The following is a 22,052-nucleotide window of genomic DNA, read 5'->3' as shown; positions in this document are numbered from 1 at the left end:
GAGGGAGCAGTATCATGAAAACCTATTGAGGACAGATGAAGAGGAGAAGGTGATCCAATTTAAAATGTTGCCAGGAGTTAAAGAAGGATGAATATTGAGAGAAGGTCATTAAGTCTGGTAACTTTAGAGAGAGTAGTGTCAGTTGAAATATGAAAGAAGGAAATGAGACTTCAGAAAATAAGGAAGGAATGAGAAACAGAGAAATGGAGGCACAAATTATAGATAGCTTTCTCAAGGAGTTAAAAAAAAAAAGTTTCTCTCTTTCTTTGAAGCTAATTGGGGATGATATCACCAAATAAGGGTTTCTTAAGGATGCAGGACTCATGAATGTGTTTGTGAGTAGCAAAGAAGAAGCCAGAATACAGGAATAGATTGAAGATAAGGAAGTATGGGGAATATTTCACAGGGATGTTTCTCTTTTTAATTCTGTTACAAGAGATAACTTGCAGAACAAGGATGCAAGGGAAATATTTAGAAATAAAAATGAAGTAAGAACTAAATTATCAATTTTTTAAAAAGCAAGGCTTAGACACAAAGTGATGTAGGTGAGCCCATATACAGTTCTGGTCATCGATATCAAGGAGAAAATGAACTTATCTTACCATCTTGACACTATGCACTTCTAATTATCCTAGTTCCTGGTATTGGGAGAGATGCCTACAATCTACAGTGAATCCTAATGTCTCCTTTGAGACACCAAACCTTTGCCTGGGTCTGCAGACAAGGAATAAGTGATCTTGTATGAATTGCTTCATCTTTTATTTTCCAAGTGGAGATGATAATAAGTAATAAAATGACTACAAGACTGTCAGCCACAGGGAAGAATGTGAGCTAATCCACAGGCTAAAAAAAAAAAAGGAACTATCTGCATAACTATTTTCATTCCCATCTTAATTGAAATAATAATCATATTAATGATAAAAGTTCAGATGTATACTGTACTATAAAATTTATGAAACATATTACTTATAACAGGATCTAAGGCAGCATGAAAAGTTAAAAAACAAAACAAAACAGAGTACTGGATTTGGAGGTAGAAGAATTGCCTTTACTTCTCCAGGCCTCAATTTCTTCACCTGTAAAATGAGGGGATTACTTCTAAGAGTCCATTTAGACCAAAATATGTAAGGTTATGATTATCTTGAATAGATTAGCTAGAACAATGTGGTATGATGAATAACTTCTGAACTTGGAGTCAGAAAGATCAAGATTCAAATCCCATCTGTAACATCAGCCATGTGACTACCTCTTTGGGTATCAACTTTCTCACCTGTATAAAGAGAATAAGAATAACAGCGCACACTATACAAATAAGTTGTGGACTCAAATAAGATAATACATTAAAGGCACTTTACAAGTTTTGAAGAATTATATAAATGTCTATTATTGTTATTATTATTCACATTGACTTGTTAGATACTAAGAGAATTTTCCAGTTCCAGCTTTCCTATCTCAAACTTGCAGGTTCCTTACCTTTCAGGAGCATCTAACCCTATAGTCAGCTTATAAGCATGGAAATCATAGGTAGCTGACCATGTAGAGGTTGAGAGTTTGAAGTTACACTCCTTGATCTAGTAAGGAGAGGGCAAAGCAAGAGTGGTTCTCAATGAAAACAAGCAGCTTCTTACCTTGGGCAGGCTGACTGGAGTTCTTGGCTTAGTCCTTGGGTTTTTTATCAACAGCCTCTGATCCAAAGGCAGCAAATGGTATTTCATGGCTTCAATGAGGAAGTCTTTACACGTGTTGTTGTTCTTAATCAAAGCTTCTTCTTCAACTGTCTAGAGATAGCAATACACAAATTGGTTTGGAGTAGTTCTATACTTGTATTAAACATAACGTTCATTCACATAATACTTAGATTTTCTATATGTATGTATATACACATACACACACATATATATATGTATATGTAGTTTCTTTCCTAGCTAGACAGTAAGCTCTTTCAGTGTAAGGACTGTTTCCACTTTTGTTTTTATATCCATCCCTAGTATGTGGCACAGAGACAAGTACAAAGTAGGCACTTAATAAATAGAATCTCAATCCCCTTGATGACATTTTTTCATTGAGGTACAATTTTTTTTTTAAATTTCAAAGGATCCAGACCAAAAGTTTCTTTTATTTGTATAGCATTTTTAGATCTTTTGAATTACAGTATTTGAAGAAACTAACCACTCTTCTATCCAACATTGTTTGTAAAAGAATCCAGGTAATAAATTCCACTTTAGTTTTAATTTGGAAAGCATATTTTCACTACAGCAGTACATTATTATGTAGATCAGTGGTTCTCAAACTTTTATTTTCAGTATCTTTATCCTATTAAAAATTATTGAGGATCTCTCCAAAGCATTTTTGTTTATCTGGATTATATTTATAGACATTTACCACAATGGAAATAAAAACTATTTTTGAATTTGTAGACCCTCTAAAAGGGTTTCAGAGATCCCCAGGATTCTCTAGAACATACTTTGAGAACCACTAATATAGATTAAATACAAAGACCATTCAAGGTCCAACATTACAGATGATAAATCATATAGCTCTTCTAGCAGAGGAAAGTGGAGATTAGGCACATGAAGCATTACTTATGCTGCTACCCATGCCTGTTTGGTACTAGTTTTTGTTTAAATATGTTTTTATTACTAGAGATAAAAAGGAGTGCTTAGGTGGAGGAGGCAGGAAATATCTGTGATGACAAAACAAAAAACATCAACATAACATTTGAAAAAAATAGATTATCTCTGTGGATAAAGGTTTCGGCTTTCTTTCATTAGAAACTGACAACCATAAATGCCTCTTCTGCCTTAATTGCTAAACATTATGAAAAAATTTAGTGGGCTGCTATATCAACTTGCTGATTTTAGGTACCTAGTAATAACTTCTGCTTGTTTTCTGTTGAGGATTTCTGTTTTGTTTGATCCCTAATAAATCTTATTCTGTGCTACAAATTTCCACGAATCCCCTTGGAAGTTGGTTAAAATGTAAATATAAAGGGTATAAAGTGGTAGGAAGAAACAGTTGAAAAAGAGATGGGACACGTGGACAGATAAGCAGATAGTTATTGTTATGTGTCCTTTGTTTTTGAAAAGGATCAATGACATCATACTATTGGAGCAAAATAGTAGATGATGGATAATGTTTTGACTTGCATATGAATTGGAAGTGATGCAGAGCTGCACTGCACAAAGTTATCAATCTAACTCATTTCTGAAGTTATCAGAGCCCAATAGTCAGGATGACTAGTGATGGTCTGAAAGGATGACTCTGGGATCTTCAAGGTCTGGCCAAGCTCTAAGCTCTCCACAGGGCGTGGCCATTGGGACAAATTGTTCTCATCTGCCCATTCTGTCAGGAAAGTCTTCACATGCTAGGGCTAGACATCCCCCTAACTCAACAACAGGATTTTAAGCTTGTTGTTTATGCTCCACCTGGTTTAGCCTTTTGATGAGGTATTTTTACTGGGGTGTGGCCACTGCATGTGCTGCAGCTTCTTGGAGCCACAAATAAGAGCTGGGACTAGATAGGCAACAAAAGTAGATGAACACCTCTGAAAAGGGCTCAGCAAGCCCTCACACCAGAGGTGCTACTCCTCCCTAAACACTTCATATATCCTGAAAAACGACAAATGGATAGACAAACAGACAGAAAGTAAGTAGATAGAAAAATCTACATGCAAATAATAAGAAAATCCAAACTGAATTCTTTCTAATACCAAGAAGAGCTAGAGAAAGATCATCCTAATAACCAAAGACAAATATCTCAAAATGAACATGCTGCTTCCCAGGGAGATGAGAACTCTTCAACTCAAATAAGAAAATCTCTGTGACTTAAACAAAGTGAGTTAAACAAAAGCTGTTAGTGGCAAACTATGTGGGTTGTGGGAAAAGTACCCAAGAGGAGTAGAGAGTATAAACTGAATTCTTACAGGCTAACCAAGGCAGTCACAATGAAGAACTGTATATCAGATATGGGCATCTGTAACCTCAGACTGTTAACCTCTGAGAGCTGAAGGAGTGCCAGATAATTAAGGATAACCCACATCCAATAACAGCTTTAAAAGAAACTAGAACATCACCACTAGGTCATTTGGAAAAATTGAGTTTGGATCAGAAAAGTCAGTGATAACTTTAGAGTTTATCATAAGAAATTATATTACTCTCTTAAGCACCCTTTCCTCAACACATAGAGACACTTCTCTGCAATGAAGTCATCAAAGTAAGATACAAGCAGAGATAGAAAGGAAAAAAAAAAAAAAGGAAATTATGCACATTAGAACTGGGGGCCCAATAATATGAACCAATCATTTCAGAAAACTCTGAATTAAAACAGAATTCATTTCTTTTGGGAAAAGGGTATATCCTTCTCCTCCTTCCCCTTCCTCCTGTTTCTTTTTCTTTCTTCAGCCTTATTTTCACTGATATCTTTTGTATTTATATCACTAATTTCCGAATATATCCTTTTCACCTTTCCCACAAACTAGCCAACCCTTGCAAAAAACTAAAAATAAAGAGGGAAGGATAAGGAATGATTTCTTTTTTTTTTTTTTTTTTTTTTTTTTTTTTTTTTTTTTTTTTTTTTTTTTTTTATAATAAATTTTATTTTATTTAATAATAACTTCGCATTGACAGAATCCATGCCAGGATAATTTCTACACGACATTATCCCTTGCAATCACTTATGTTTCGTTTTTTCCCCTCCCTCCCTCCTCCCCCCCCCCAGGATGGCAAGCAGTCCTATATATGCTAAACATGTTGCAGTATATCCTAGATACAATACATATTTGCAGAACCAAACAGTTCTCTTGTTGCACAGGGAGAATTTGATTCAGAAGGTAAAAATAACTCGGGAAGAAAATCAAAATTGCAAATAGTTCACATTCATTTCCCGGTATTCCTTCTTTGGGTGTAGCTGTTTCTGTCCATCATTTCTCCAATGAAACTCAGTTAAGTCTCTTTGTCAGAGAAATCCACTTCCATCAGAATACATCCTCATACAATATCGTTGTCGAAGTGTATAATGATCTCCTGGTTCTGCTCATCTCACTTAGCATCAGTCCATGTAGGTCTCTCCAAGCCTCTCTGTATTCATCCTGCTGGTCATTCCTTACAGAGCAATAATATTCCATAACGTTCATATACCACAATTTACCCAGCCATTCTCCAATTGATGGGCATCCATTCATTTTCCAGTTTCTAGCCACTACAAACAGGGCTGCTACAAACATTTTGGCACATACAGGTCCCCTTCCCTTTTTTAGTATCTCTTTGGGGTATAAGCCCAATAGAAACACTGTTGGATCAAAGGGTATGCACAGTTTGATAACTTTTTGGGCATAATTCCAGATCGCTCTCCAGAATGGCTGGATTCGTTCACAACTCCACCAACAATGCATCAATGTCCCCGTTTTCCCGCATCCCCTCCAACATTCATCATTGTTTTTTCCTGTCATCTTAGCCAATCTGACAGGAGTGTAGTGATATCTCAGAGTTGTCTTAATTTGCATTTCTCTGATCAATAGTGATTTGGAACACTCTTTCATGTGAGTGGTAATAGTTTCAATTTCTTCATCTGAAAATTGTCTGTTCATATCCTTTGACCATTTATCAATTGGAGAATGGCTTGATTTTTTATAAATTTGAGTCAGTTCTCTATATATTTTGGAAATGAGGCCTTTATCAGAACCTTTAATTGTAAAGATGTTTTCCCAGTTAGTTACTTCCCTACTAATCTTGTTTGCATTCGTTCTGTTTGTACAAAGGCTTTTTAATTTGATATAATCAAAATTTTCTATTTTGTGATTGGTAATGGTCTCTAGTTCATCTTTGGTCACAAATTTCTTTCTCCTCCACAAGTCTGAGAGATAAACTATCCTATGTTCTTCTAATTTATTTATAATCTCGTTCTTTATGCCTAGGTCATGGACCCATTTTGATCTTATCTTGGTATGTGGTGTTAAGTGTGGGTCCTTGCCTAATTTCTGCCATACTAATTTCCAGTTATCCCAGCAGTTTTTATCAAATAATGAAATCTTATCCCAAAATTTAGAATCTTTGGGTTTGTCAAACACTAGATTGCTATAGTTGACTATTCTGTCTTGTGAACCTAACCTTTTCCACTGATCAACTAATCTATTTCTAAGCCAATACCAGATGGTTTTGGTGACTGCTGCTTTATAATATAATTTTAGATCAGGTACAGCTAGACCACCTTCATTTGATTTTTTTTTCATTAATTCCCTTGAGATTCTCGACTTTTTATTGTTCCATATGAATTTTGTTGTTATTTTTTCTAAATCATTAAAATATTTTCTTGGAAGTCTGATTGGTATAGCACTAAATAAATAGATTAGTTTAGGGAGTATTGTCATCTTTATTATATTTGCTCGGCCTATCCAAGAGCACTTAATATTTTTCCAATTATTTAAGTCTGACTTTATTTGTGTGAAAACTTTTTTGTAATTTTGCTCATATAATTCCTGACTTTCCTTTGGTAGGTAGATTCCCAAATATTTTATGCTATCAACAGTTATTTTGAATGGAATTTCTCTTTGTATCTCTTGCTCTTGGATTTTGTTGGTGGTGTATAAGAATGCTGAGGATTTATGGGGATTTATTTTGTATCCTGCTACTTTGCTAAAATTGTGAATTATTTCTAATAGCTTTTTAGTAGAATCTCTGGGGTTTTCTAGGTATACCATCATATCATCTGCAAAGAGTGATAGTTTGGTTTCCTCATTGCCTACTCTAATTCCTTTAATCTCTTTCTCGACTCTTATTGCAGAGGCCAGTGTTTCTAATACAATATTGAATAATAATGGTGATAGTGGGCAACCTTGCTTCACTCCAGATCTTACCGGGAAAGGTTCCAGTTTTTCCCCATTGCATATGATGCTTACTGAAGGTTTAAAATATATGCTCCTAACTATTTTAAGGAAAAGTCCTTTTATTCCTATGCTCTCAAGTGTTTTTATTAGGAATGGCTGTTGGATTTTATCAAATGCTTTTTCTGCATCTATTGAAATGATCATATGGTTTTTGTTTGGTTGGTTGTTGATATAGTCAATTATGTTAATAGTTTTCCTAATATTGAACCAGCCCTGCATTCCTGGTATAAATCCTACTTGGTCATAGTGTATTATCCTGGGGATGATTTTCTGTAATCTTTTTGCTAATATTTTATTTAAGATTTTAGCATCAATATTCATTAGGGAGATTGGTCTATAATTTTCTTTCTCTGTTTTCAGCCTACCTGGTTTAGGTATCAGTACCATATCTGTGTCATAAAAGGAGTTTGGTAGGACTCCTTCAATCCCTACTTCTTCAAATAGTTTATTTAGCATTGGAGTTAATTGATCTTTAAATGTTTGATAGAATTCAGATGTAAATCCATCTGGTCCTGGGGTTTTTTTCTTAGGGAGTTGATTGATAGTTTGTTCTATTTCTTTTTCTGAGATAGGAGTGTTTAGGATATTTACTTCTTCCTCTGTTAGTTTAGGTAAGCTATATTTTTGGAGGTATTCTTCTATTTCATTTAAGTTGTCGAATTTATTGGCGTAAAGTTGGGCAAAGTAACTCCTAATTATTGCTCTAATTTCCTCTTCGTTAGTGGTGAGTTCTCCCTTTTCATTTTTAAGACTAACAATTTGATTTTCCTCTTTCCTTTTTTTAATCAGATTTACTAAGGGTTTGTCTATTTTGTTGGTTTTTTCATAGAACCAACTCTTAGTTTTATTAATCAATTCAATAGTTTTTTTACTTTCAATTTTATTGATCTCTCCTTTTATTTTTTGAATTTCAAGTTTAGTGTTTGATTGGGGGTTTTTAATTTGTTCCTTTTCTAGCATTTTTAGTTGCAAGCCCAATTCATTGACCTTCTCTTTCTCTATTTTATACAAATAGGCCTCTAGAGATATGAGATTTCCCCTTATTACCGCTTTGGCTGCATCCCATACATTTTGGTATGATGTCTCATTATTATCATTTTCTTGGATGAAGTTATTAATTATGTCTATAATTTGCTGTTTCACCCAATCATTCTTTAGTATGAGATTATTTAGTTTCCAATTATTTTTTGGTCTACTTTCCTGTGGCTTTTTATTGAATGTAATTTTCAATGCATCATGGTCTGAAAAGGATGCATTCACTATTTCTGCCTTACTGCATTTGAGTTTGAGGTTTTTATGTCCTAATATATGATCAATTTTTGTATAAGTTCCATGAACTGCTGAAAAGAAGGTGTACTCCTTTCTGTCCCCATTACATTTTCTCCAGAGATCTATCATATCTAATTTTTCTAGTATTCTATTTATCTCTTTGACTTCTTTCTTATTTAATTTGTGGTTTGATTTATCTAATTCTGAGAGTGCAAGGTTGAGATCTCCCACTATTATAGTTTTACTGTCTATTTCTTCTTGCAGCTCTCTTAATTTCTCTTTTAGGAATTTAGATGCTACACTACTTGGTGCATATATATTTAATATAGATACTTCTTCATTATTCATTCTACCCTTTAGCAAGATATAGTGCCCTTCCTTATCTCTTTTGATTAGATCAATTTTTGCTTTAGCTTGATCTGAGATCAGGATGGCTACCCCTGCTTTTTTGGCTTCACCTGAAGCATAGTAGATTTTGCTCCAACCTTTTACCTTTAACCTGCATGTATCACCCCGCTTCAGGTGTGTTTCCTGTATACAACATATTGTAGGATTCTGGCTTTTAATCCATTCTGCTAACCGCTTCCTCTTTATAGAGGAGTTTACCCGTTCACATTTATGGTTAAAATGACCAATTCTGTATTACTTGCCATCTTGTTAACCCCGGTTTATGCTTTTCTCCCTTCTTACTCCCTTACCCCCTCCCTTACCCCCCTTCCCAGTATTAAGCTTGTGAGCTCCCCTTGCTTCTCACAGCCCTCCCTTTTTCAGTATCCCTCCCCTCCCCTTAGGGTTCCCCCCCCCAACTTACCCCTTTCCCTCCCAGTTCCCGTATTCCCTTCCACTTAGCTTATTCCTTCCTTTTTCACTTTTCCCTTCTCACTTTTCAATGAGGTGGGAGAAGTTTCACCATAGATTGAATATGTCTAAAATTCTTCTCTTACTGCCAATTCTGAAAGCAGTAAAATACTCACTATTTTCATTCCTCTCCATTCTTTCTCTCAGATATACTAGGTTTTCTTTGCCTCTTCATGAAATGTAGTACCCCCACTTTCCCTTTTTTTCTAGTACAATGTCATAAGGAATGATTTCAACAAAATTAAATTAACTAAAGAATCTGACACTATATACACACTCATAAGCCTCCCTTTTCTGCCAATAAAGGAGAAAGATGCATTTTCTCATCTGTTTTGTGGGGTCAAACTTAATCATGGATTACACAATATTCAGTTTCTTTTTGTTATGATTGTTTTTACACAATATTCAGTTTCTTTTTGATATGACTGTTTTTCTTTCCATTTACATTGCTATAGTCATTGTGTGTACTGTTTTTCTTCTATTTACTTCATTCTGCAACAATTTATATAAATGTTTCTCTGAATTCTTCATATTTTCCACTTCTTACAGCAAAATAATATCCCATTATATTCATGCACCATAATTTGTTTAGCTATTCCCTAATTGATGGATATCTTTTGTTTCCTGTAACCACAAAAAAAAGTATTCTTATGAATAATGTGGTATGTAATAGCTCCTTTTTTTTTTTTTTTCTGACCTACTGAGTACAAATGTCTAGCAGGAGATCTCTGCTAGAGATTTGGACACCAAGAATATGGACTTTTTTTTACCTATACTAATTTTTTTTTGTAAATATTATTGTTTCCAATACATGTAAAGAAAGTTTTCAACTCTCAATTTTTTAAAGACTTTGATGTTCTATTTAACATATATAGGACTGCTTGCCATCTTGGGGGGGGGGGGGGGAGGAGGGAGGGAGGGGAAAAAAACGAAACATAAGTGATTGCAAGGGATAATGTTGTGTAAAAATTATCCTGGCATGGATTCTGTCAATACAAAGTTATTATTAAATAAAATTAAATTAAAAAAAAAATAAAGACTTTGATGTTCAATTTTTTTCTCCTTCTCTCCTTCCCATAATGGCAAGAAATCTAATAGTGGTTTACATTGCAGGTATATAAACATTTCCACATTAGTCATGTTATGAAACAAGATAGAGAGAAAAAGGAAAAGCTACAAAAACCCCTACAAGTAAAAATAGTGTGCTTCTATCTGCATTCAAACTCTATAGTTCTTTCTCTATAGTTCATCATATGGATGGCATTTGTCATCATGAGTCTTAGATCACTGTATTGCCAAGAAGAATTAAATCAATCATAGTTGATCATCATATGATTGTTACCATATACAATGTTTTCCTGGTTTTCTTCCTTTACTCAGTATTTGTTCATGTAAGTTTTTTTGGATTTTTCTGAAATCCACCTGTTCATCATTTCTTATAGCACAATAATGTGCTATTACATTGTAATGTTCAACTGTTCCCCAGCTGATAAGCATTCCCTCAATTTCCAATTTTTTTGCTACAAGAAAAAGAGCTGCTATAAATATTTTTATACATGAGATCCCTTTTTCCTTTATGATCTCTTTGGGATACAACCTAGTAGTGATGTTGCTGGATCAAAGTGTATGCACAGTTTGATTGCCTTTGGGGCATAGTTCCAAATTGTTATGGGGCAGAACTCTGAAACAAGAATTCTTACAAGGTGTTAAGTAAGTGGAATTGATAAATACAATGGTTATCTAGTTTAGCCTGGTGCTTAATAGTTCTCTAGTTTATTCATGTACTTAGTACAAGATAGTTGGGTCAGGCTCTTGGGGGCTGGCCTGGCCTCCTGCATTTTCTCCACTGAAACAAGTCCCCTCTGAAGGCTAGCTGAGCACCAGATGAAGGAGACAATAAAAACTTTTGGACTTTATCATCTGGCTACTCTTGTAGTGATTACTGAAGTGAAAAGAAGGTTGCTCCCAAGACCTCTAGTAAACCGAACCAAGAACATTATACCAAATTGTTCTCCAGAATGGTTGGATTAGTTCACAACTCTACCAACAATGCATTAATGTCCCAATTTTTCCATTATCTTCTTCAACAACCAAATCAATTTGTTAACATAATTCTAATTTACTTTCCAGAATGAATTTACAATTCTCCCAATAGTGGAATGTTCTTGTCTTCCTGGAGCCCCTCCATCATTAAGTATCTCCATCATTTGGCACTTGGCAATTTTGGTGGTAAGAGGTGAACTAGACTCTTGGTCTTATACATTTGTTTTAATTCTCTATATATCTTGGATATGACCACCATCAGAAATACTTGATTCAAAGACATTTTTCCCCTGATCAATGCTTTCCCTTTTTAAGTCAATCAACAATTCAGCATCTCATGTTGTAGGCATTGCACTAGATACTGGGGATACAAAGACAAAAGTAAAATAGTTCCTGTCCTCGAGGAATTTACATTCCATTAGGAGAGAAAATACGTGTATATGTGTGCATATTTAGACCATGTACAAATTAATAGAAAGTGATTTGGGGACAGCATAGTATCTAGGAACATCAGGAAATGCTTTATACTGAAGGTAGCTCTAAAACTGACTTTTAAGAAAGCCAGAAATTTGGAGAAGCAAAGGTGAAAAGGAAGAACATATCAGCATGGAAGAGAGTTGGTATAGATGGGAAATGGAGTGTTTATTATGTGTGAAAACTGAAAGAAAGGAAGTATTAATAAAATGTAGAGTGCATGGAGGGTAGTAATAGCTAAGAAGGCTGAAAAGGAAGAAAAGAGCTAGGTGTATGAAAAGCTTTAAGAATCAAACAGAAAAAGTCATATTTTATCCTAGAGGTAACAGTAATAAAGTAGATCTGAGCTTTAGGAAAGTTATTTTAGCAGATGTATAAAAGGATAGACCAGAACATTTGAGGTCAGAAGAATAAATAAAAGGTTACAAGAAGAGTCCTAGTAAGAGATGACAAGCACTTCAACTAAAAGGATTGTTGTGTGAGAGGAAAGATTTTGTGGAAGGAGAAATGAAAAGGTGTGACAAATATGTAGATATCTGGGGTGAACAGTAGTTAAGAAGCTAGTATATACCAAGATTTTCAACCAAAGAAACTGGGAGGAACATGATACCCTCTACAGTAATAGAGATAGAGAGATTTGGGGCTGAGAAGAAAAGAGTTCTATTTCAGATATATTGTGTTAAAAGATGCCTTCAATCTCATATAATCAAAACTAACTATTTTATATTTTATTGTGGGGAATAGATAAGGTGAAAAACTTACAGGAATGTATGAATTCTTTTTCTGTATTTTATTATTTCTGTGTCTCCCCTATGACCTGTATAATATGTGCAGGCTCATATCTACTTGAGCCTTGGCCAGCTAGAAACATATTTACTTAACCTGAGCTGATGACATTTATTGGTATTTGACATTTATCGATATTTAGTCTATTAGCTGGACCACTGTCTGCTTGATTAAGCCTGAAGGTCTGACTTTCTGTTTCCCAGAAATCAGGAGATTTCAGGGAAACAGAAACCTTCCATTCCAATCTTCCCAAATAGCAACAACCAATTAGATGCTTCCTCCTCCCCTTCTCAATGCTCTCTTACTTGTGATGTAACTTCTTGTATAAAAGCTATGTATCTTTACTACTTCTTTAGTCCTCCTAACGCGAGCTTTCTCTTTCTTATCTCGCGATGGGACGGCTCATCCTCCGGAGGTTTTCAATAAACAACTTTTCTGCCTTCTACTGAGTGATCTCTGAGTAGTCATTTTGGGTAAGGGTCTTCTACATCCCTCACAGTTGGGGGCTCGTCCGGGATGGGGTCTTTGGGGGAGATGGCTATGTGCACCCCAAACAGGGACAGGCGCCCACGGAGTAGTTTTCTCCATGGTCTCTGGCTCTGGGTGAGCAGACTCCCTCCCCTCTTAGACAACGACCCGAGGCAGGGATACTCAATGGAACGCAGAATTGAAGATTGAAAGAAATAGAGTCCTGATGGCCAGCATTTGCAGCCTGAAAAGAAACATATGTTCTCGAGGTAAAGCTCTTAGGAAGTCTGAAGGTTTATTGGCTGGGTCGAGGGAGACCCTGAGGGATTAGCTCTCTTAAATTTATTTTTGGTGTGGACTGTTGTTAACCACAATGATAAAGGACTTTTCCTAAGGAGACTCTCGGGTGGCTGTGGGGGCATGAGGGTAACATAGGGCCTCCGCCAACACCTGGATTAGGTCCAGGGTGGTATAGAAGCAGTCCAAAAAAAAAAAAAAAAAAATTGTATCAGGATGTTAGCTAGGAAATTCAAGACTGGAATGAACTTCCCAGATATATAGGGGAAGAAAACTGGGAGGATGTATATCCCGGGATTATTTGGGTATATCAGACTTAAATCTGTATGTAAAAGGTGAAAATAGAGTTTTGTGAATGTCTGTGTGTATGTCTGCTTTGCATTGCCTTTGTTCTGTGTTAAAAGTTAAAAAGCTCATAAGCGATAAGAATTCAGCTCTGTGTTACAGGCTTAGAAAAATATCAGGCTGTGGGAACTGGAATTCATTCAGAGCAGTAATTCTTTCAGAGTGGCTCAGAATGTATTGGTCTTAGAATTTGGGAACTAGTTTTGGGCTTCTCAAGAAAAGAAAATCTTTTTCCTCTTTCTTTCCCTTTGTCTCTGGCAGTGGCTTTGCAGGAAGGGGGAAAGAAGGGAAAAATAAAAATAAAAACATAGATTGAAAGTTTGGAAAGTTTTGAGAAAATAGAAGAACAGTGGTTATCGCTCCTGTAAACAAGGAGTCTGTTATCAGGACTCAGCCAGAGAAAAGAATTCTCAAGATAAAGCAAGGATTGGTGCTTAACTCTTTCCTGGTTACTAAAGAAAAGATGTGGGAATGAAGTATCTAGGTAGATTTTAGGAAATTTCACAAACTGAAGTACTGGTTAATTTTAAAATAACTTTAAATTGGTGTGTGTGTTAAGACTGGAAAATTTAAGATTGGAAATAAGAAACTGCAGATATTGGAAGGGAGGAATAAAAATAGAGTAAGAGAGGTAAATAGTTGAACACAGGGGCGTTTTGACTTGTTGGATCTGCGCATACTTCTAAAGAAAAAAAAAACATTTCAGGAAAAGAAAGAAAAATCATTATTAGTAAATTTGCCTTCATGGAATTAGAGAACAGAAAGTTTAAGAAGACTAAACTGGGTAATTGTTTGTCTGCAATATTTGATTAAGAGTTTTGGGAATTTACTATATTTTAAAGAGGTATTATAATTTTTAAATTGAAATAAAATTAAAATTGGGGGAAATAATTTACTGTTGCCTTGCACATGTTAGATTTATTCTGAGTATAAAATCTTAAGAATTTTTCGAATATTGTGGCCTTTACAACTGAAGAGAAAAACTTTTCTTTTTTTTTTTTATTATTTGGTTGGACTTCAAATTGAAATATAGGTTATTAAACAAAATGCCAGTAGCTTACCTTGGGGGGGGAGGGAGTTTGTGTTTGCATCTCCCTACTTAAATGGTATGTTGCTTTTTAAAAGTATTGGGTAATTTGTAAACTATATTATAAGTTTTATGAAATTTGATTCGGAATTAATTGTGAATCTTGAAGTTTAAAGTTTTTTTTTTTTTTTAAAGTGATTTAAAGACAAGGGAAAAGAAATTGATTTACAAAAGCAATTAATAGTTTAAATAGAGCATGTAGTCAGAAGGATTATTGGTTTAGGAGTGTTTAAAGTATGTGATAAATTTTGAGCAAGTAGGCATTGGGAAGAGAGAGAGATGGGATAGGAGAATGAAGGTAATTTAAGAAGGATTGATTAGTAGAAACAAATGATTTGAAGAAGTCAGTGGGAAAAAGAAGGAACTGGTTGGAAAGGATAGTCACAGAGAGACGGCTGTGAGATGGGATGTGTTTTTGCGGGGTGGGGGGGGGGGGGGGAGGGGGGGGGAGAGCAGCAGAGCAACAGTGGAAAGCGGCAGCCACTTGGTTCCTTTGGCTGAAGAAAACAAACGGTTATTTAAAGAGACAAACTGCTCTTACAAGATGTTAATTGATTGAATATTTGTTTCTTTAGATACATAACGGTTATGAATATTAAAGAATATGATCAGAAATGTGGTATATAGTGTGAAAGGGTTATTTCTATTCAAATTCACCTCCAGGAAATTCAGTATACTATAGTAAGAATAAATGATGTAGTGGAAAGAATATTAGACTAGGAACCAACAGATATGGGTTCTGATCTTGGCTTACTATTTACTATATTAGCTATATGACTTTGGACAAATCAATTCTCTTGGGTCTGGGGCTCTATATTTTAATCTGCAAAACAAAAGGGTTGAACTAAATATATCAGATTACTTCTTGTTATGGACCAGAACTTGAAACAAGGTGCTAAGTCAGTTGAATTGATAGAGACAATGATTGTTTAGCATGGTGCTTAATAGTTCTCTAGTTCAGTACATGTACTTAGTACTTAATATGGTTCTATAAGATTCACACCTTTGATAAGAGAGTATATAAGTTCAGACAAACTCAGCCAGAATCAGAACTGGAAGATAAGAGATCATGATGATGGTCCTCCTGCCTCCCCCATAGATACCAAGACACAATCAGGAGGACATCAAGAAACTGGCAGAGGCAGAGAACACAAAGAACTGGCGGCAGGAGTTCAAGCTTTTGGAACCAAAGAGAGAGATAGGACTCTAAGAAAGCTAACCCGGGCCCCAGGAAAGAAGACAAGACTTGGAAAGAGATAATAAAGGATTTGGACTTTAACACCTGGCTGTACTTGTGGTGATTACTGAACTGAAACAAAGGCTGCCTCCAGAGACCTCCAAGAAACAGAAACAGAGAACATTACAACTTATATCTTTAAACATTAAATCATTTTCATGAACCCTTCCTTTTTCATGCCTAACCATTATTTTTCCATTAATTTTGAAACTAAAGGACTTTCAATTTGATTCTTTTCTGACCTCACTCATTTAACACAGAGGCAGGGGAAGTGCTTTAATCTCAGCTGATTCAGCTTTGGTTTCAAGACTTAACTGGGGAGAAAAAGTGTTTGCCTAAAGCTCTTAAAGACCACACCACTGAAAGTTGGAAGGGATCTTAAAGATTATTTGGTCTTTATTTTTCAGATGAGGAAAATAAGGTCAGGAAAACTTAAAAGACTTGTCTCCAATGACACATAACAGTATTTAGCAGAGCTAAGATTCAAACTCAACTAAAAAAGTAAAAAAAAAACCAAAACTATTTTTATTACAGTAAACTCTGGTAGCAGGGCTGTTTGTTCCTCATAGCTCACTAACCTGGACAAGATAGTCTCTTGGTAAGAGGGGAAGACGGACATGTTCCATCAGCTTAGCCATGTGTTCCAAGCGGGTTTCTTTCTCATAATTTATCCAGGAAATCACAGCTTCAAAAACCTATAGAGGGAGACAATATAGTTATATGAGTTATACAGGCATGAATAAATACTATAAGAGGTCAGAGGAAGAAATGACCATTGTGAAGTGGAACAGATAGGGAAGATTACACAGAGGAGGTTGATTTTGGGTGAGGCTTTAAAGGAAGAGTCCAATTTAATATATAGAGGTGAAAAAGGAAAACAACTTTGGCTTATGAACAGTATAAGCAAAAGTCTAAAGTTCAGAAGAAGCATGGTGTGAGGGGAAGTGAGACTGTGAGGAAATGGGTGGCTAAAGTAAAGGGTACCTATGGAGCAGTAATTGAAAATAAATTGGTTATGCAAAACAAGTCAGATTATAGGAGGCTTTGAATTTGAACTAATTAGTCAATGGTGAGTCAATGCAAGTTTCTGAATAAGGAAAATTTACTGATGACTAAAAATAACCTCTACCTGGTCATTTTGCTTAGTCTTTGTTCAAAAAGCTAAATATCAGTGAAGCTGAAGGATGTTAACATTTGACCTTATCTCTATTTTATTTATTTTTGTCTCAACTTTGTCCAATTGGTTGGATAAAAAACTTAATCTTATTATTGACATATTCAACTATAAAACAGGTACATATATGCACATGCATATGTGTGTAACATATGTACACAGACATACACACAAAGACATTTCCTGAAAATCCAGATGGTCATTTTTTCATTGCAACTTTAGGCTCAAATATTCCTAACAATCAAGGAAACTAAGCCAACACCACACTTGCAAAAGAACCATTTTGGTGAAGCAAAAAGGCCTCATGGGGATCACAATTCATCCCGATCCAGTGGTTTCCCATCAAAAAAAAAAAAAATACTTTTAGTGGGACAAGTAAAAAAAAATAACAATAATCATTTACACCTGCTCAAAAGGCATTGTATGGATTTCAGTTTTTAAACAAGGAACTATCCTATTCTCACTGGCCTATGCTCAGCAGTCAAATATTGGGTGTTTTGAATAGATCATCAGAAAGGGAGAAGAAATAGGATTTGAAATTGGATAGCTCATGCTTGAGAGCAAAGCTGTGACTATGGTCTCATCCAGAGTAACCTGATCACTCTGTTCTCACTCTCCACTTCCTATTTAACTAATCCTGACGGGATCTGCTCTTTACTAAGTTTTGTCATGAAGCAAATCCTTATTTGAACTGATGTAGAATGAAGCAGAACAAGAAAAACAATATACATATTAAAGCAATGTAAATGATGGAGGTTGGAAGTGGGAATTAAACTGAACAATTTATAATTATAATGACCAAGTCTGGTACCAGAAGAGAAGAGGAAATGCCCTCCCTTTGCAAAGTTGGGGGCCTATAAATATGGAACAGTGCAGACACTGTCATCTTATGTCCTGATTAGCTTTGCTGAGATGATTTTTTAAATTCTTTGTTATAAGAGATGAGTTGTTGAGTAGAGAGAGGGAGTGGGAACATGGATTTATTAAGCATCTACCATGTGCCAGTCATTGTGCTAAGTACTTTACAATATTTCTCATTTGTCCTTCACAATGACCTGGAGCGGTCATTGCCCAGGTTCACACAGGTAGGAAGTATCGAAGTATGAATTTGAATTCAAGTCTTTCTGACTCCAGGCCCAGAATTTTATCCATTAGGCCACTGACAGATTCAGAAATGGAGGTAATGAAAAATAAAGGTATCAATAAGAATTTTGATAGCCAAAAAACCCTCCAAAGCTATAAATGCATAGCTGTATAAAAACTGTAGTTACTATGTTAAAATAGAAAAAAATTGGAAAAAGAATTTACATGTCTAACCCAATTAATCTCGGGTTTATTTCAATTTCCTCATCTGTAAAATGGAGATAATAAAGCCATCTACATCTAGTATCTACAAGGTTGTTGTGAAGATAAAATAAGACATTTTTAAATGCTTTACAAAACTTAAAATACTATATGATGATGATGAATTGCCAACCATTTGGGAATGGCTGAGTACATTATGGCATATCAATCAATGTAATATGGAAGGGAGGGAACAAACATTTTTTGAAAGAAAGAGAGCATCAACAGGGACAAAGTTAAAACAGAAAAGGCAGTAGCAAAGAAAAGGATGAGGTACAAAAAGATTCCCAGTAGTTACACAAAGAAAAATAAGAAAATTAATTTAACTCAACTACCAGGGAAAAACCAACATTACATATCAGAATAACTGTCCTTTAAACCACTAAATATTACAGTCTTGTTACAAACAGGACAATCACTTGAAGAATGAGTGTTTTGGGTTGGCTGGGTTCATGACTCTGTACTCCCATCTTAGAGAAGGGAGGAAGCTTCTTTATAGAGTACTTGCCCAATGACTAGAATAAACCTGTTGTATTCACCTTTTCTTCAGCTGATGTCTAAAAGGGAGGCGTGAAAGAAGTAAAGGCAGCAGCAGCAGATTAAACCTTAGCTTGTCCCATCCTAGATGACTACGGGCTGGCTCTAAGCAAAATTCCAATCCCATTTACAAGGTCCATCCCATCAAGGATAAACATCTGTCCTTTTTATATATTATGGTTATCGCTTCAAGAAAAAGAATATCCTGCCAGACTCCTCAGATCAGTTCTGAGATCAAAGAAGTTTGCACACATATCTGAATAGTTTTAACCTCAACTTTCTGTATAATTTAAGATACAAATTTGGTTTCTTGGATATAATAAAAACCCTTGCAGGCTTTGAGAAGACTACAAAGGATGGCTTTGGTCTTTCTTCAAAAAAAAAAAAAAAAAAAAAAAAAAAAAGTAAAGCAAAGTCTACCACTTAGTCAGTCAATAAAGATTTGTTAAGCATCTACTATTTGTTAGGCATTGAATTAAGTACTGGGGATAAAAAAAAAAAAAAAAAAACAAGGCAAAACAATCTCTGCTTTCACGAAGTTCATCATTTAACAGGGGGGAAAAACCTGTAAACAACTGTATACAAGTAAGATTAAAAAGAGATAAATAAGAGGGAATTGGGATATAAGAGGTTTGAGAAATGCATTCATTCTATTGAAGGTGGAATTTTAGCTGAGTCTTGAAGGAAGCCAATGAGGGCCAGAGGGAGAGATGAAGAGGGAGTGTGTGAGAGTCAATGAAAACGTTCAGTCTGGAAAGTAGAGTGTTTGGCTAGGAAAAGTAAAGAAGCCAGGTATCACAGAGTCCATGAGGGCAGGAGGGTACAAGGAGTGTAAAGGGCAGGAACTCTGTATGGTTGATTTAATCCTACAATTAGGTGTTAACTCAGTGGAATTGATGTCCAAATAGCTGCTGGTGATGTTCAAGAGAAAAACAAAGCCTATATATACAGATTTGGCAAAGAACTTATAATTGAATCTATAGAAGCTGATGAGATTACATTGTGAGAGGATTTAAGACAGAGTCTTCAGAAACACCCACAGTTAATGGACATGCCATGCCATTTCCTTGCTGCCAGTTAAAGGGAAGAATGAAAAGAAAAAAAAAAAACAGGAATATAAAATAGGCTGATCATTCTGGAGAGCAATTTGAAACTATGCTCAAAAAATTATCAAACTGTGCATACCCTGTGATCCAGCAGTGTTTCTACTGGGCTTATACCCCAAAGAGATACTAAAGAAGGGAAAAGGACCTATATGTGCCAAAATGTTTGTGGCAGCCCTGTTTGTAGTGGCTAGAAGCTGGAAAATGAATGGATGCCCATCAATTGGAGAATGGTTGAGTAAATTGTGGTATATGAACGTTATGGAATATTATTGTTCTGTAAAGAAATGACCAGCAGGATGAATACAGAAGGGACTGGCGAGACTTACATGAACTGATGCTAAGTGAAATGAGCAGAACTAGGAGATCATTATATACCTCAACAACGATACTGTTTGAGGATGTATTCTGATGGAAGTGGATCTCTTCGATAAAGAGAGCTAATTCAGTTTCAATTGATCAAGGATGGACAGAAGCAGCTACACCCAAAGAAAGAACACTGGGAAATGAATATAAACTGCTTGCATTTTTGTTTTTCTTCCCGGGTTATTTATACTTTCTGAATCCAATTCTCCCTGTGCAACAAGAGAACTGTTTGGTTCTGCACACATCTATTGTATCTAGGATATACTGTAACCTATTCAACATGTAAAGGAATGCTTGCCATCTGGGGGAGGGGGTGGAGGGAAGGAGGGGAAAAATCGGAACAGAAGTGAGAGCTAGGGATAATGCTGTAAAAAAAATTACCCTGGCATGGGTTCTGTCAATAAAAAGTTATTTAAAAAAAATAACAAAATAAAATAAAATAAAGGCTGATCAAAACGCATCCAAGCTAGTGGCAGTTGTGATCTTTGAGCAACCAAGGGCACTTTTGTGCCTCAGAATTCAAAGTCACATGATATTGGGCAGCTGCTAACCAGGCAACTGGTCCAGCATCTCTAAAATGAATCAGGAGAGGGCAGCCTAATCATCATTTCAAAGAGAAACCCAAAGTTTCCCAATCAGGAATTCCTGCCTATTTTTCCACAAAGAGAGTTATAAAAAAGCAACAACAAGGAGGGATTCCAAGCCAAACAATGCTTGCAGGCTATGAACTCAGGAGCTTAAACTGCTGTGCAGAAGAACAACTCAGATGGTCTGGGCCTCAGCTACAACAAAACCAACAAGCGCAAGAAGTCAAGACATTTCTTCCACAACAAGCTAGCTCCATGTCCTCACCTGGACCCCAGCTGGATCAGGATAGTACTACTATACCTCAGAGGGCAAGCAGGGCCAGCACTGACATAGGAGCCAGCTGGCAATGACATTAACACTGATGATGACAACAGGGTCAGCCAGAACACTGGGGGCTGGGAAGTGATGATAGGGAGAGGGGGTGGCAATGATGGGGGGGAAGCTGGTGTTGATACTAGAAAAGCCAGAGGAAGAATCTTGTTTGGGAGAGAGCAGCCACTATCTACCAGTCTGGATACCATGGCTTCCAGTTGATGACTGAAGGCAAAACATAAAGAAAGACAGGAAAGTCCCAGGTCCTTTATCACTACACAAAAAGAATGACTGAATCGAAGTGTTTTACATGATTGCACATGTATACTATATGTCTGTCTTGAAGGGGGAAGGGGAGGGAGAGGTAGAATTTGTACTCAAAACTTTTAAAAAGAAGTTTTAAAAAATTGTTTCTTCCCCACTATGTCTTCATTTTACATATGAAGAACTGAGGCAAATAACTTGTCCAAGCCACACATCTAGTAAGTGTCTGAAGGAATATTTGAACTCAGATTTTCTTAATTTCAGACCCAGTGCTCAACACTATCCCACCTAGCTGTTCAAAGTTACCCAGGTATTTAAAGTATCACAGATGATGAATTTTGAACTCAGATCCACAGACTCATGATTGTATTTTCTCATCTTGAAAAACTGTACTTATACCAAGAATGGTTAGTTTTTTAAAATCCTTAAATCTTGTCCCCACCCTACTTTTCCAGAGCCATTTTGTAGAACTTTTCCTCCCATATTCTATGAACCAACCAAATTGTCCTTTTTTCCTCAAATATAGTGTGCATACACATATACATTCACATACACACATTCAAACACATATATCACTCCCCTCTCTTCCCTCCCCAGTCCAGGTCTTTGCACTGAACATC

General features: G+C 35.9%; 1 protein-coding gene across 3 annotated transcripts in view; it reads right to left on the bottom strand.

Annotated features, from left to right (window-relative positions):
* Nucleotides 1–22,052, bottom strand: part of KLHL3 (kelch like family member 3) — a 177,089-nt gene that overhangs the window by 60,314 nt on the left and 94,723 nt on the right. For all 3 annotated transcript variants that reach the window (XM_051978129.1, XM_051978130.1, XM_051978131.1), the window contains 2 exons: nucleotides 16,323–16,439; nucleotides 1,629–1,778 (listed from right to left, as the gene is read on the bottom strand). In XM_051978129.1, the coding sequence (XP_051834089.1) occupies nucleotides 1,629–1,778; nucleotides 16,323–16,439 (267 nt within the window). The remainder of the gene's footprint in view (nucleotides 1–1,628; nucleotides 1,779–16,322; nucleotides 16,440–22,052) is intronic.

The sequence above is a fragment of the Antechinus flavipes genome, chromosome 2, assembly GCF_016432865.1.
Source record: "Antechinus flavipes isolate AdamAnt ecotype Samford, QLD, Australia chromosome 2, AdamAnt_v2, whole genome shotgun sequence".
Taxonomy (NCBI): Eukaryota; Metazoa; Chordata; class Mammalia; order Dasyuromorphia; family Dasyuridae; genus Antechinus; species Antechinus flavipes.
Note: the sequence above shows the minus strand (reverse complement) of the source record. Positions and strands in the feature narration are given on the sequence as shown.